Raw genomic sequence first — 15,753 nt, forward strand, 5'->3', positions numbered from 1 at the left:
AAGCACATTTAGTTAAAAAAAACGTTATTATGGTCTTACCTTTACTTATAAGTGCGGGAACAGTGGTGTTTGTGTTGGAGGAGTTGTGAATGAATGAAATATGAAATCCGTGCTGCAGTCTGTAGGTGTACCTAATGTTGTGTCCCTGCAGTCGTTCACGGCTCCTCCGGCGCGAGCATTGTTGTTTTTGCACTTTTTGGCTTCTTGTTAAGTTACTTTTTTTGGGTGGATTCGGTCTTGCACGTGGAGGGTTTGGGTGCGGGCTTTGGTTGGTGTGGCGCTCCCGTCGGGGGGGGGGTGCATTCTGCGGCGGGGGTGCATTAACCGGCACCAGGAGGCGGGATTACTGCGAGCCTCACACAGTGCGTCTTCGCAGCAGTTTTATGATTGCTCAGCACAAGAAATACTTTACACACATACAGTTGTTGACAAAAGACACTGTACATTATATACCTCAGCTAACTAAACTATGGAAATGTATAATATAATTCATATAGCAATACGGTCTCACTGCACAGCAGGCCAGCAGTTAGCCGAGTCCGCAATCCATGGTGAGGCACAACTGAGTGACGTGCCTCAACTGGCTGCTGATCACCGCACCGTCTCTTCTCAGTATTTGAACGGCAATTGTGAAAGTTCAGCGATTTTGAATAAAAATAATCTAAAACTGGTGAAGTTAAATGGAAAATAACTTTATAGTATAATCACTGAATACATATAACAATTTAATTAAATTTTTTTCTTTTTACATTTTTTTTCTTTCCATGATGGCCTCCAGTGACCGCACGTCACTGATAAGTACATCATAACTAAGTAGTGTCTACTACATAAGTACATCATAACTCAGTAGTGTCTACTATATAAGTACATCATAACTCAGTAGTGTTTACTATAAAAGTACATCATAACTAAGTAGTGTCTACTATATCATAACTAAGTAGTGTATACTACATATGTACATCATAACAAAGTAGTATCTAATATATAAGTACATCATAACTAAGTAGTGTCTATTATATAAGTACATCATAACTAAGTAGTGTCTACTATATAAGTACATCATATCTAAGTAGTGTCTACTACATAAGTACATCATATCTAAGTAGTGTCTACTACATAAGTACATCATAGCTAAGTAGTGTCTACTATATAAGTACATCATATCTAAGTAGTGTCTACTATATAAGTACATCATAACTAAGTAGTCTACTACATAAGTACATCATAACTCAGTAGTGTCTACTACATAAGTGCATCATAACTAAGTAGTCTCTACTATATAAGTACATAACATCATACCTAAGTAGTGTCTACTACATAAGTAAATCATAACTCAGTAGTGTCTGCCACATAAGTACATCATAACTCAGTAGTGTCTACCACATAAGTACATCATAACTAAGTAGTGTCTACTACATAAGTACATCATATTTCAGTAGTGTCTACTATATAAATACATAGTATATAGTAGTTTCTACTATATACAGTAAGTGCATCATAACTAAGTGGTGTCTACTATATAAGTACTTCATAACTAAGTAGTTTCTACTACATAAGTACATCATAGCTAAGTAGTGTCTGCTATATACAGTAAGTACATCATAACTAAGTAGTGTCTACTATATAAGTACATCATAACTAAGTAAAATATATTATACAAGGACATCATAACTCAGTAGTGTCTACTATATAAGTACATCATAACTAAGTAGTGTCTACTACATAAGTACATCATAACTAAGTAGTGTCTACTATACAAGTACATCATTACTCACTAGTGTCTACTATATAAGTATATCATAACTAAGTAGTGTCTACTATATAAGTATATCATAACTAAGTAGTGTCTACTACATAAGTACATCATAACTAAGTAGTGTCTACTACATACAGTAAGTACATCATAACTTAGTAGTGTCTACTACATAAGTACATCATAACTTAGTAGTGTCTACTACATAAGTGCATAACTAAGTAGTGTCTACTACATAAGTACATAACTAAGTAGTGTCTACTACATAAGTACATAACTAAGTAGTGTCTACTACATAAGTACATCATGACTAAGTAGTGTCTCCAATGTAATTACATCATAACTAAGTAGTGTCTACTACATAAGTACATCATAACTCAGTAGTGTCTACAATATAAATACATCATACCTAAGTATTGTCTACTATATAAGTACATAATAACTAAGTAGTGTCTGCTACATAAGTAAATCATAGCTAAGTAGTGTCTGCCACATAAGTACATCATAACTAAGTAGTGTCTACTACATAAGTACATCAGGACTAAGTAGTGTCTACTATATAAGTACATGATATCTAAGTAAAGTTGAAAGAATTTCCAACAAGGGGACATAATGAACTTTATTGATGGGGGTGGTGAATCCCGCAGCACACAGATGGTCTCCCGCCAGGATTAAAGAATTAACGTCAAGGACTGTAGGTGAGGAATGGGGGTGTGTGGGGTGGGGGGTCCAGGTCAGTGCTCGCAGACACTTCCTGGTTGTGCAGCCTAATGATGTCACACGAATGAGTTCATCCAATCAGAAGCCAGATGAAGACGTGAAAGAAGTGTGGGAGTTGAGGTGCCCCACAAGGTGTCGTAGTTAGAAGATCTGACCTTTAACCTCTGCTGAATTGGCGTATAGAAGAAAAAAACTTTGTGTTTGGACTTTGATGGCGCCAACCTGCGTCCGTCATGTTTGGTAACCCCCGGCAACCTGCGCTGGCGTTAGCATGCTAGCATGTTGCACTTCCTCCCCCACTGGCTGCATGGAGGGGACGGGTTAGAACGCGTCTCTCACATTCTTGTGTTGTTTGTCTGTGAGGCCGTGCCCAATGTTCCATCACGGCGCTAAAGTGGGCCAAACAAAGCTCCTCTGTGTCGGGAGCCTGCCGGACCCCCAGGCTCCTTGGGGCTGCCGGTCCACGACCTGGCTTGGGTCCCACCGCGCCTTTAAGTCACTTAACGCCTTTCCCTTCAATGAAAGCGTGCGCTGGCTCCGCCCCCATTGCGCATCGCGTTAGAGTGACCAGCGCCTTCCCGCCTCCAGGCCGACTGCCGCGTGCGCTCGTGCGTTACATAATGGACGCCGCCGCTTTTCTCTCGCGTCGCTTTCAAGTCTTTTGATGTGCGCCCATCACTGGTCACATGACCTCTCAGTGTGGCGTTGTGCTGTGCACGTGTGTGTGTGTGTGTGTGTGTGTGTGTGTGTGTGTGTGTGTAGGCGATGATGTCACTGCGCTGGAATGTCAGTCCTGCAGCAACACCTTGGATTTGCTGCCGGGACGTTCCAAAGCAAGTTGACGGGACGTCTCTCTGACAGCAGAAAGAGACAAAGAATTGGCAAGGAAAGTTCTAGATGTGTCTCGCTGGTGGACTTCCGGGTCACATGGTCACTGATGGGTCCATGTTGACTGTCATCAAACACACACATGCAACATTCCTCGCATTTGACAAGGTGGTGTAGGAGGATACGGGCGAAGCACATATAATATCATCATATTGTAGATACAATCCACACACATGTAATATACGTCATGTATATACAACATATATATACATGTAGTATACATCTAAATACAACAGACACATACATGTAATGTACATGTAAATATACCACACATTTAATGAAAAATACATGTAAATATAACATACATATACATGTTATATACATGTGAATGTAATATACATATACCTGTAAATGTAATATACATATACATGTAATATACATGTAAATGTAATATACATGAAAATGTAATATACATATACATGTAATATACATGTAAATGTAATATACATGTAAATGTAATATACATATACATGTAAAATACATGTAAATGTAATGTACATATGCATGTAATTTACATGTAAATATGATATACATATACGTGTAATATACATGTAAATGTAATATACATGTAATATACATGTAAATGTAATGTACACATGCGTGTAATATACATGTAAATATGATATACATATACATGTAATATACATGTAAATATAATATACATATACATGTATTATGCATGTAAATATAATATACATATACATGTAAATATAACATACATATATATGTAATATACTTGTAAATATACCATACTTATACATTTAACATCCAACTAAATATAAAATACAAATACACTGTAATATACATTTTTAATATAACATACATATACATGTAATGTACATGTAAATTTAACATACATATACGTACATGTAATATACATGTGAATATAACATACATAATACATATACATGTAATATACATATAAATATAATACACATATACATGTAATATACATGTAAATATAATACAAATATACATGTAAATATCCATCCATCCATCCATCTTCTTCCGCTTATCCGAGGTCGGGTCGCGGGGGCAGCAGCTTAAGCAGGGAAGCCCAGACTTCCCTCTCCCCAGCCACTTCGTCCAGCTCCTCCCGGGGGATCCCGAGGCGTTCCCAGGCCAGCCGGGAGACATAGTCTTCCCAACGTGTCCTGGGTCTTCCCCGTGGCCTCCTATAACATACATAATACATATACATGTAATATACATATAAATATAATACACATATACATGTAATAGACATGTAAATAGAATACACATATACATGTAAATATACGGTAGGAAGGCGATTAATTTGGCCCCATTCGTCATGCTTTACCTGACACATGAAACGTGACACATGGGGTGGGGCACTATCCACTTTAGCCGGCAGTAGAGAGTTGACTATCTTAAAATGTGTTCTGGAGAAATTCCAACTTCGACCACAGCGTCAGTTGCTATTTAGAGTGGTCCTTTCCATAATTTTCAGCAGACTGCATTACAAAATGATTACCCAGGAATGGGGCCATATGAATCCCTTCCCTACTGTGATGCACATATACATGTGATATACGTACAGTACCTCGGCACTTAAGTTCATTGGTTCCGTGACCCAGCTTGTAACTTGAAATACTCTTATCTCAAATCAATATTGAAATGAATTCAAATCTAATTGTTCTGATCTGAGCCCCCTACACATCACACTTTTGACATGTAACATGCCTTTTGAAAATAAAAACAAATAATAAATATAATAGATAATAAATATTGTAAATATTGTATAAAAACAATACAATAGAATGTGGTACAAACAAATACAGTAATTTTATGAAGTAATGTGATAATAATGTACAGTATTTACCTTGGAGAGTCTTCTATCTGTTTTCCCATAAAACTCACCATCAGCAGCTTCTCCATATTTTCATGGATAAATGTTTAGATATTATTTTAACGTCCTTGACTGGCGTTATGGACTCATTCTGCTTCAGTATGGTGCAGATTAGCGAGGCTACACGCCAACTGTTTCCCCAAGTTAGCTAGCTACATGCTATGTTATCTTTTTGATGATTTATTTCTTTAATTCAATGAATAGCATCCATTTCTTCTTCTCAACACTGTCCTTCACACTCACTTTCCCCACGCTTGGAAACACAAAGTTATGTCCATCTCTAGCTGTAAGCTAATGCTAGCAAGTAAGACCAATGTTTTGGTGGGAAATTACGGGGTTCACCGTAACATTTGCTACGCCAACTCGTGGTGGGGAGGCTCATAACTTGAATTTTTGCTTACCAACTAAAACAAAACAAAGGGTTAAATGTATTCATATTTATTGACTACATCAAATCTACATCATAAATGTAGTAATGACAACATTAATGAAGAAAGTTCTAGTCTCCGCTCTCTAGTGGGCGCTCCGCCCCTTTAAATATTTGTTGCCATTGTTAAGTCCTGGTGGAAGGTTTAGTCAAGTCACATGACTTCCTGCAACAAGGTGTCGGGACAGGAAGTGCTTCTTCAGGCTAATCGGCTGGTAGCGTCACATGAATTCCTGTCCAGGACAAAAGTCATGTGATGGCGTATGAACATCCTGCGATCAAGCACGCCCGCTTCACCACTCGAAGGTTGTGAGTTTGAAGCCCGGCTTCTCGGCGCAGTGTCAAAGGTGTGGCCTTCATGAGTCCACCACCCAGCTGGGATAGGCTCCAGCTCATTGTTGACCGCAGGTGTGACAGACTCTAAATGTGCAGTGTGGATGTTCATGTGCGCCATCCATCCTCCTCTCTGCATTCTTGTGGCGTCCGCGGCGTCTCCAAACCAGCTTAAAAATAACTCTGTCCCCACAGAATCGAGCGAGTGAGACGTTGTGCACGTGTGACTGCCGCTGTCTGCTTTTCTGCTTTTATTTTGTATGTTAGCGTGTTCGCCAATCAGAGCACGTCGAGAACGCGCCAGGGCGGGGCTTAGAGGGATCCGACTGATTAGCATATTCATATTCATAACTGAGTGGAGCGTCAGCGCTCGCAAAGGATCTTTGGTCAAGTAGAGCGTGTTGCATCATTTTTGGCGTTCATTAGGAAACCAGGTCATTATCAAAGCAGCGGTGTTCCTGCGGCGACGGCGTCTCGCGTTTCTCCTCGGCATTCAGACCAGAACGGGCGGGGCCTAGCCCCCCAAATTTGACTGCTTGCACGTGAACGCGTGGCTTTGCCTCGCCAGCTAAGATCAGAAGCTCCTGTCTTAAGTCTAACAGCAGGTGGCGCCGCCGCCATGCTTCCATAGCAGGAAGATTCCAGAAGGTTCCGTTGACTCTGACCTGCTTTTTCTTTCAGAACTGTTGGGGTCCACAAAGAGACTCAACGTCAACTACCAGGACTCAGATGGGTATGTGGTCAACTGATGTCAAAAGGTCATAGGTCAAGGGGTAGGCCTCAGATTTTTGCACAAAAAAATTTTAATTTACGATTTTTTTAAAATTGTTTTTTCCCTACTTTTTAAAGTAACCAATGATTACAAATGTTTGAGATAATTCAAGCAAGTTTTGCTGTTATTTAACCAAAACCTTGTTGTTTGAAATGACACTGCATTTCACCTTTTTATACATTATTATTATACGTTACATTACATTACATTACATAACAACACCCTGTTATACATTACTTTACATAACAACACCCTTTTATACATTACATTACATAACAACACCCTTTTATACATTACATTACAAAACACAAAACCAGTGAAGTTGGCACGTTGTGTAATTCGTAAATAAAAACAGAATACAATGATTTAGTATTTGGGGCAGCACGGTGGCAGAGGGGTTAGTGCATCTGCCTCACAATACGAAGGTCCTGAGTAGTCTTGGGTTCAATCCCGGGCTCGGGATCTTTCTGTGTGGAGTTTGCATGTTCTCCCCGTGACTGCGTGGGTTCCCTCCGGGTACTCCGGCTTCCTCCCACCTCCAAAAACATGCACCTGGGGATAGGTTGATTGGCAACACTAAATTGGCCCTAGTGTGTGAATGTGAGTGTGAATGTTGTCTGTCTATCTGTGTTGGCCCTGCGATGAGGTGGCGACTTGTCCAGGGTGTAAACCGCCTTCCGCCCAATTGTAGCTGAGATAGGCTCCAGCGCACCCGCGACCCCAAAGGGAATAAGCGGTAGAAAATGGATGGATGGATGGATACAATGGTTTGCAAATCCTTTTCAACTTATATTCAATTGAATAGACTGCAAAGACAAGATATTTAATGTTTGAACTGAAAAAGTATTTTTTTTTGCAAATCATTAACTTAGAATTGAACTCAGTAGGGGTGTATATTGTAGCGTCCCGGAAGAGTTAGTGCTGCAAGGGGTTCTGGGTATTTGTTCTGTTGTGTTTATGTTGTGTTATGGTGCGGATGTTCTCCCGAAATGTGTTTGTCATTCTTGTTTGGTGTGGGTTCACAGTGTGGCGCATATTTGTAACAGTGTTAAAGTTGTTTATACGGTCACCGTCAGTGTGACCTGTATGGCTGTTGACCAAGTATGCCTTGCATTCACTTGTGTGTGTGTGAAAAGCCGTAGATATTATGTGATTGGGCCGGCATGCAAAGGCAGTGCCTTTAAGGTTTATTGGCGCTCTGTACTTCTCCCTACGTCCGTGTACCACTCCGCAAAGCAGCGTTTTAAAAAGTCATAAATTTAAATTTTTGAAACCGATACCGATAATTTCCGAGATCACATTTTAAAGCATTTATCGGCAGATAATATCGGCAGTCCGATATTATTGGACATCTCTACTTGTGTATACCAGTGAGTATGTGTTGGACTATCAACATCTATCCATTTTTTTAACATTACCCTTTTTGTTTTGATTCATATTGAAAGAAATGCATTTTTACTCTTTGATGACACGTTACTAAATTGATGGAGATCCCCAAGAATACAAGTTTGCAGTGTCATTGGGATGTTTATATTAAGGAATGTGATTGCTTCTTTTGTTGTTTTCAACCATAACTCTTTTATTCTCTTACATTCCCACAATAAATGAACAAGAGTTCCCTCGGCTGCCCGACACTTCATACATAACTTGCTATCTACTACACCAATTTTAAACAGCTTGGAAGATGTAAAATACAATCTATTCAAGATCTTAAATTGAGTCAGCTTATCTTTAATGCTTCTTAAAGGGCTTATTGGAATTTTTCCAAATATAATTCCATGATATGTCTCTTTCATCTAAAATGTTTAAGTCGATCATCCATTTCCGAACACATGCATCATTTGCATTTCTAGTATGGTGTTCATTTATTATTCCATAAAATAGTTTAATTAATTTCTTAATTGTATCTTGATTAAAAAGTGCATCTTCCAGTTCATGGCTATTTAAAGACATACTTTTAGAGGATATGCATTTATTTACAGCGTGTTTTAAAGAGATAAAATTAAAAGAAATATTTCTGGGTACATTATATTGATCAACTAAATCAATGAATGGTTTAAAGGAGTTTTTATTAATAATATGATGAGGTTTAGTAATGCCTCTGTCTTTCCATGTTGTCCATTTAACCACATTTGTATTAATTATGATATTAGGATTTTACCAAAGCGGTTGATTTACAGATGTAATTGGGTTGATTCCATGTATTTTCTGACATAGTTTTAGAATGTTAAAGGTGGCTTATATTGGGCTCTGCCTCAATTCATTAGGCATTTTTTAATATAATATAAACTCCCCACATCAATGTCCAAATTCATTAACATATTTGTTTCTATGTTGATCCAGTCCTTATCTGCAGAAGAATGGAATAAGTAGCTTGCTTGTTCATAACCGAAGGAGATATAATAATGTTAGAAGTTTATCTTTTATCTTGTGTACAAGACAACCTTAAGTATGAGCATCTGGCCTTCTTTCCACACCATATAAAATGTGATATCATTGTATGTATTTTCTTAAACCTACTTTTATTAATTAGGACAGGCATCATTTTCAGTATATAATTAACTGCTGGCAGTATACTAATTTTTACTATGTTCACCCGACCCCAAAGTGATATTTGGAGACGTGACCAGCGTTCCATTTTGGATTCTATCTTATTTTTGAAATGTTTAAGATTTAGATCTCTGCTTGTATAAAGGTTTGGTGTAATATGCAGTCCTAGATATATGATTTCTGCCTCTTTCCATTTAATTTTGGAGTTCTGAACTTGCGATTTCTTGCAGTGTTTATTAAGTGGTAATATTTCACAATTGTCTCAATTTACTTTATACCCTGATTGATAAACAGCCATATTCAGTGATGACATTGATATAGTGAAGAGAAGAGTCAACATATGACAGGTAGAGAATTATGTCGTCACAATACATCGATAGCTTATTATACTGAGAGCCAATTTTTATACCATGAATATTATTTTCACTTCTTATTTTTGCAGCTAAGGGTTCAATAACCAAATTAAATAATAATCCAGATGCAGGACATCCCTGTTTTACTCCTCTTTTTAATGAAAAAGGTTCTGAAATATGATTATTGGTTTTGACTAATGCCATGGGCCTTGTATAAAGCATCTTAATCCATTGTATAAAATTATCTCCAAATCCAAATTTACGTAATGTGCAAAACATAAATGACCAGTTTATGCGGTCGAATGCCTTCTCCGCATCAACAGTACAAACTGCTGTGGGATAAGGGAGACTACTCGCATAATAGATAACAAACAATTTCCTTGTATTGTCTGAAGATTGTCGACCTTCCATGAAGCCAGTTTGGTCAGTATGATTTAATTTTCCTATTACATTTGATAATCTTGTGGCTAAGATTTTTGCCAAGATTTTATTGTCCATATTGGCGAGGGATAAAGGACGATAATTACTGCAAATCAATGGGTCTTTATCCTTTTTATGTATCAATGAGATATGAGAAACATTGAAGGTTGGAGAAAACAATTGTTTATTAAATGAAGATTGGTACATTTGTAATAATAGAGGAGACAAATCTTCACTGAATATTTGATAAAATTCTGTATTGTAGCCATCCAGGCCAGGAGATTTATTTTTTGCTAATTAATTTATAGTTTTTTGAATTTCCATTAATTGTATAGGTTCCTCCAGCGATTTTTTGTCATGCTCTGATAAGGATGGGAGTTGTATTGCGTTTAAATATGACTGCATAGCTTCTATGCTACAATCTTTCTCAGGCTTAGAAAGATTTGTATAAAATGTTCTAAACGTTTCATTGATTTGTTTGGGATCAACAGAAATACTACCATCTGAAAGTTTAATATTAGATATATGATTTCTAGTCATCTGCTTCTTTAATCTTAACGCAAGGAGCTTTCCAGCTTGTTCGCCATATTCATGAAACTTTAATTTTGCCCTATTAATTTTATATTCAACCTTCTGCTTTATTATATTCTCATATTCAATAATTCATTTTCTTCAGCATGTTGTTTTTTATTCTTAAAACTTGCAATCCTAATAAGTTCTCCTCTTACACAACACTTAAGTGCTTCCCATATTGTGGAGATGTCAGAGACAGAATCCTGATTATTTTTAATAAAATCTGAAAAAAATTATTTAATTTGTAATTTATTTTCCTCACTTTCTAAAAAAGAAATATTAATTTGCCATTGTTTGAGTTGGAAAGCGACTGGAGGAAAGCTTACGTCGATTTGAATTGGACTATGATTAGAAATAATTATTGGGTGAATTTTAGCCTGCACATTTTCTACAATTGCCTTAGAACAAAGAACATATAATTTCTTGAAAATGACTGATGTCTGTTTGAATAAAAAGTGAAATCCTTCTCATATGGATTTAAGGTTCTCCAAATATCTATTAGTTTAAGAGTTTGCATTAATATCAGAAGAGAAAAAAATGATTTCTTGCGTTTAACAATCTTACCAGTTTTATCAATATTTGGATTTATTGTTAAATTTAGTTCTTCACCCGTAATAATATCAGAATCAACATCATCTGCCAATTTGAGCTCCATGTCACCAAAGAAAGAAGGTTTATCATCATTGGGTCCATATACGTTTACCAGTGTGGTATTGTTATTATCTATATGGCAATTAATAATCATATATCTCCCCTCTGGATCTGAAAATATACTATTTATAATATAGTTAGTCTTTTTGTTAAACATTATAGCAACACCAGATCTTTTGGAGGACAGTCCAACACCAACTATCTCACCAACCCATCCTTTTTTCAAATATTTTAAATGTTCAGTTTTCAAATGGGTTTCCTGTAGAAAAGCAATATCAATAGAAAGATTGTTTAGATGCTTCAGAATGTTTCTTTGTTTCACCTGTTCATTTGCACCTTTTATATTCCAAGATAAAATTCTCAAACATTTTCTAGTCATTGCAATATCTTATGTTTGTGTTAACTGGTTTTCTTCCTTATGTGACAAAAATTATCAAACATAACATTTAGTAAGTGTGTCTTCTCAATATATATTTTAACTGGGTTATTTTTTCTTATCAATCACCCTACCTCCCCCCTACCATTGCCCTTTACCACAAAATGGAATAATTTAAATAGCAAAACAAACATGCTTAAAGAAAGTAAAATAAATTAGAGAAAAAAAGTGATAATGGAAACAAAATCATAAGAGAAGGAAAAAGCTAAAAAGTAAAACAGTAGAAGAGAGAAAAAACTAAGAGATTACCAAAAAAACTAAGAAAATATCACCAATAAATCAAGTAGTGGTATAAAAAAAAGGAAAAACAGAACCAGGCCAGTAATACACCCCCCCCCCAAAAAACGTTTGGACAGAAATAAAGAAAAAAGCAAGACTTTTAACTTAATGCCAGACTAAAAGTCGTGTTTGTACCTGAAATAACTTCATCGAGGTTTCTGTTGGTGTCAAACGTTTCCATGACTACCTGTGTATGCATGACGTCATCATCTTGCACCATTGTTTTGGTGCGGTTGCAATATGTTCTTTTCAGTCCGTTTGTATTATATCAACACCGCCACTCAACCAGTATTTAATTCTGGCATTTCTAAAAAGAGTTCCTTCGATGTAGAGTTTGTCCACAATTAGGCGGGTTTGTTTGTTGTTCTTTTTAGCCTCATTCATTATTGGATACAACAGCCGTCTTCTCTTGAGTATCTCGGCTGGGAACTGGTCACTGATGGAGAAGGTCATTCCCTTGAGTTCTTTTCCACGCTCCATTACCATGGATTTACTCTTTGGGTCAACAAACTGTGCAACAATTGGACGACATACCTTCTCTCCCCCAGAGAAGGTATGTCTTTGAACTCGTCCAAAGCCAATATTCCTCGCTGCTGCGCCGTCCATCTTAAGATGGGATGTTAAAAAAGTTTGGACCAACTCTTCTGTTTTGTGGTAAATTTCCCACTTTTCCCCGGGAACTCCGTGAATGATGACATTGTTCCGCATACTCCTACATTGTAGATCCAAAATATCTTGCGTTATTTTTATATTTGTATTTTCGATATCAGAAGTTTGCTGTCTGAGGCTGTTCACTTCTGCTCGTAGCGTAGGGTTTTCCTGCTTCAGCATGTCCACAAGTGCACTTTGAAAGTCCATAAATTGTTTAAACTCCTCCACATCCTCGGATAGTTTCTTCAATAAGTCGAGGTTTTGTAATTTATCATAGATTTTTGCAATGGAGCTTCTGATACCTTTTAAGTCCTTCTTATTATCATCAGACTCACTTGAGTGACTCAGCTGGCGTCTCCCACACTTCTTTGTCGTCATGTTATAATAGTATGAATCAATATGATTCCAAATCTGAAATAGATTTTTCAGCGTGGGATTCCAGCCATGTATTTATTTATAAGCACATAGTTTCTGGTGTTTAATCGGCTCATTTTGGGATGATTTGGCCTGGCTCTCGTCTCAGAGACTTCTGATTGCAGCCATCTTTAGCCGGACACCAGACATGTTGTTCTTAAACTGTTCGACATTTTGCTCACGCATTTTTTCACAAAGTGGTGACCCTCGCCCCATCCTTGTTTGTGAATGACTGAGCATTTCATGGAATCTGCTTTTATACCCAATCATGGCACCAACCTGTTCCCAATTAGCCTGTTCACCTGTGGGATGTTCCAAATAAGTGTTTGATGAGCATTCCTCCACTTTCACAGTCTTTTTTGCCACTTGTGCCAGCTTTTTTGAAACATGTTGCAGGCATCAAATTCCAAATGAGCTAATATTTGCAAAAAATAACAAAGTTTCTCAGTTAGAACATTAAATATCTTGTCTTTGCAGTCTATTCAATTGAATATAAGTTGAAAAGGATTTGCAAATCATTGTATTCTGTTTTTATTCGTGATTTACACATGACAACTTCACTGGTTTTGGGTTTTGTACATAATAACACCCTTTTATACATTACATTATATTACATAACAACACCCTTTTATACATTACATTACATAACTACACCCTTTTATACATTACATCAGTGTTTTTCAACCTTTTTTTGAGCCAAGGCACATTTTTTTCATTGAAAAAATGCAGAGGCACATCACCAGCAGAAAACATTAAAAAATGAAACTCAGTAGCTAATATTGACTATAAAAAGTTGTTCTCGCAAGTGTTGGATCTGACTTTAAACCATAACTAACCATGCATCACTATAGCTCTTGTCTCAAAGTAGGTCTACTGTCACGACCTGTCACATCACGCCCTGACTTATTTAGATTTTTTTGGTGTCTTCCTGTGTGTAGTGTTTTAGTTCTTGTCTTGCGCTCCTATTTTGGTGGCTTTTCCTGTTTTGTTGGTATTTTCCTGTAGCAGTTTCATGTCTTCTTTTGAGCGCTATTCCCCGCACCTGCTTTGTTTTAGCAATCAAGACTATTTATGTTGTTGCTATTCTTCTTTGTGGGGACATTGTTAATTGTCATGTCATGTACAAATCTACTTTGTGGACGCCTTCTCTGCTCCACACGCTGTAAGTCTTTGCTGTCGTCCAGCATTCTGTTTTTGTTTACTTTGTAGCCAGTTCAGTTTTAGTTTCGTTTTGCCTAGCCTTCTCTAAGCTTCAATGTCTTTTCTTAGCGGCACTCGCCTTTTCTTTATTTTTGGTTTAAGCATTAGATACCTTTTTACCTGCACGCTGCCTCCCGCTGTCGTCTGCATATTGTGATCAAGACAAACCATGTTCCCGACATCTACAAAGTAATTAGCTACCTGCTGCCACCTACTGATATGTAAGAGTATTACACGGTTACTGTGCCGAGCTTGAGACAGTACAGACACTCAACAACGGCCCGTTATTTGTGGATTATAATTACTGGTTTGCAAAAAATATTTTTAACCCAATTAGGTGAGATTACATAATCTCCCACGGCACACCAGACTGTATCTCACGGCACACTTGTGTGCCGCGGCACAGTGGTTGAAAAACACTGCATTACATTATAGAGACTTAGACTTCCTTTTATTGTCATTCAAATTTGAACTTTGCAGTACAGATAAGAACAACATTTATTTGCATTAGCTATAAATACATTAATTATTTTATATATTAAATTACAATACATTACATTACATTACAATACAATAAATTATATTACATTACGTTACAATACATTACACTACCTTACCTTACGCTATATTACATTACGTTACAATACATTACACTACCTTACCTTACGCTATATTACATTACTATGCAATACATTACAATGCATTACATTGCATAAAACTACACTACAATGCACTACATTTCATTATTTTACATTACAATACATTATATTACATTACACTACAATACATTACATTATATTACATTACATTACAATACTTAACATTACCCTTTTATACATTACAATACATCACATTACGTTGCAATACATATTAAATTACGATACAGTACATTACAATACATAACATTATCCTTTTATACATTACATTGCAATACAATACATTACATTACACAACAATGCATTACATTACATTGCACTACATTACGGTACATTATATTACAGTACATTACATTACATAATGCATTACATTACAATACATTACATTACCCTTGTACACGTTATATGACTATACATTACATTACGATCCAGTACATTACAATACATTACATTACAGTGTTTCCCCCAGAAAATTTGTTAATTAAGGTGGTGACTCTCCAGGGGCAGGGGACCGGGGAAGGGGGTGGATGAGTGTAAGGATCGGTGTAACTCGGCCTGTCACCATCACGCCTCCACCTCGTCGCTGCCACCACAGCCTGGGGGCAATAGACTACAGACTGCGGTGAAGTAGTCTGGCTTCGTCGCGTGAAGAAGCCTACAACTTTTGGTTGTGTTTTCCGCTCCATTTGCTGAATGCCGATATACTATATATATCTCGATATTTTTCCCGTGAAGTAAAAACAAAACAGTCCTAGTTACCTGAGATGCTAAGTACGTCATTATTATGACTACTTTTACTAAGTCAAA

The 15,753-nt window shown here is 37.0% G+C and overlaps 1 protein-coding gene across 5 annotated transcripts in view; it reads left to right on the forward strand.

The window, feature by feature from the left end:
* The window catches only part of LOC133620241 (caskin-2-like), a 50,129-nt gene that overhangs the window by 1,400 nt on the left and 32,976 nt on the right, over positions 1-15,753 (forward strand). For all 5 annotated transcript variants that reach the window (XM_061981555.2, XM_061981556.2, XM_061981557.2 and 2 more), the window contains exon 3: positions 6,673-6,724. In XM_061981555.2, the coding sequence (XP_061837539.2) occupies positions 6,673-6,724 (52 nt within the window). The remainder of the gene's footprint in view (positions 1-6,672; positions 6,725-15,753) is intronic.

The sequence above is a fragment of the Nerophis lumbriciformis genome, linkage group LG24 (assembly GCF_033978685.3).
Source record: "Nerophis lumbriciformis linkage group LG24, RoL_Nlum_v2.1, whole genome shotgun sequence".
Taxonomy (NCBI): Eukaryota; Metazoa; Chordata; class Actinopteri; order Syngnathiformes; family Syngnathidae; genus Nerophis; species Nerophis lumbriciformis.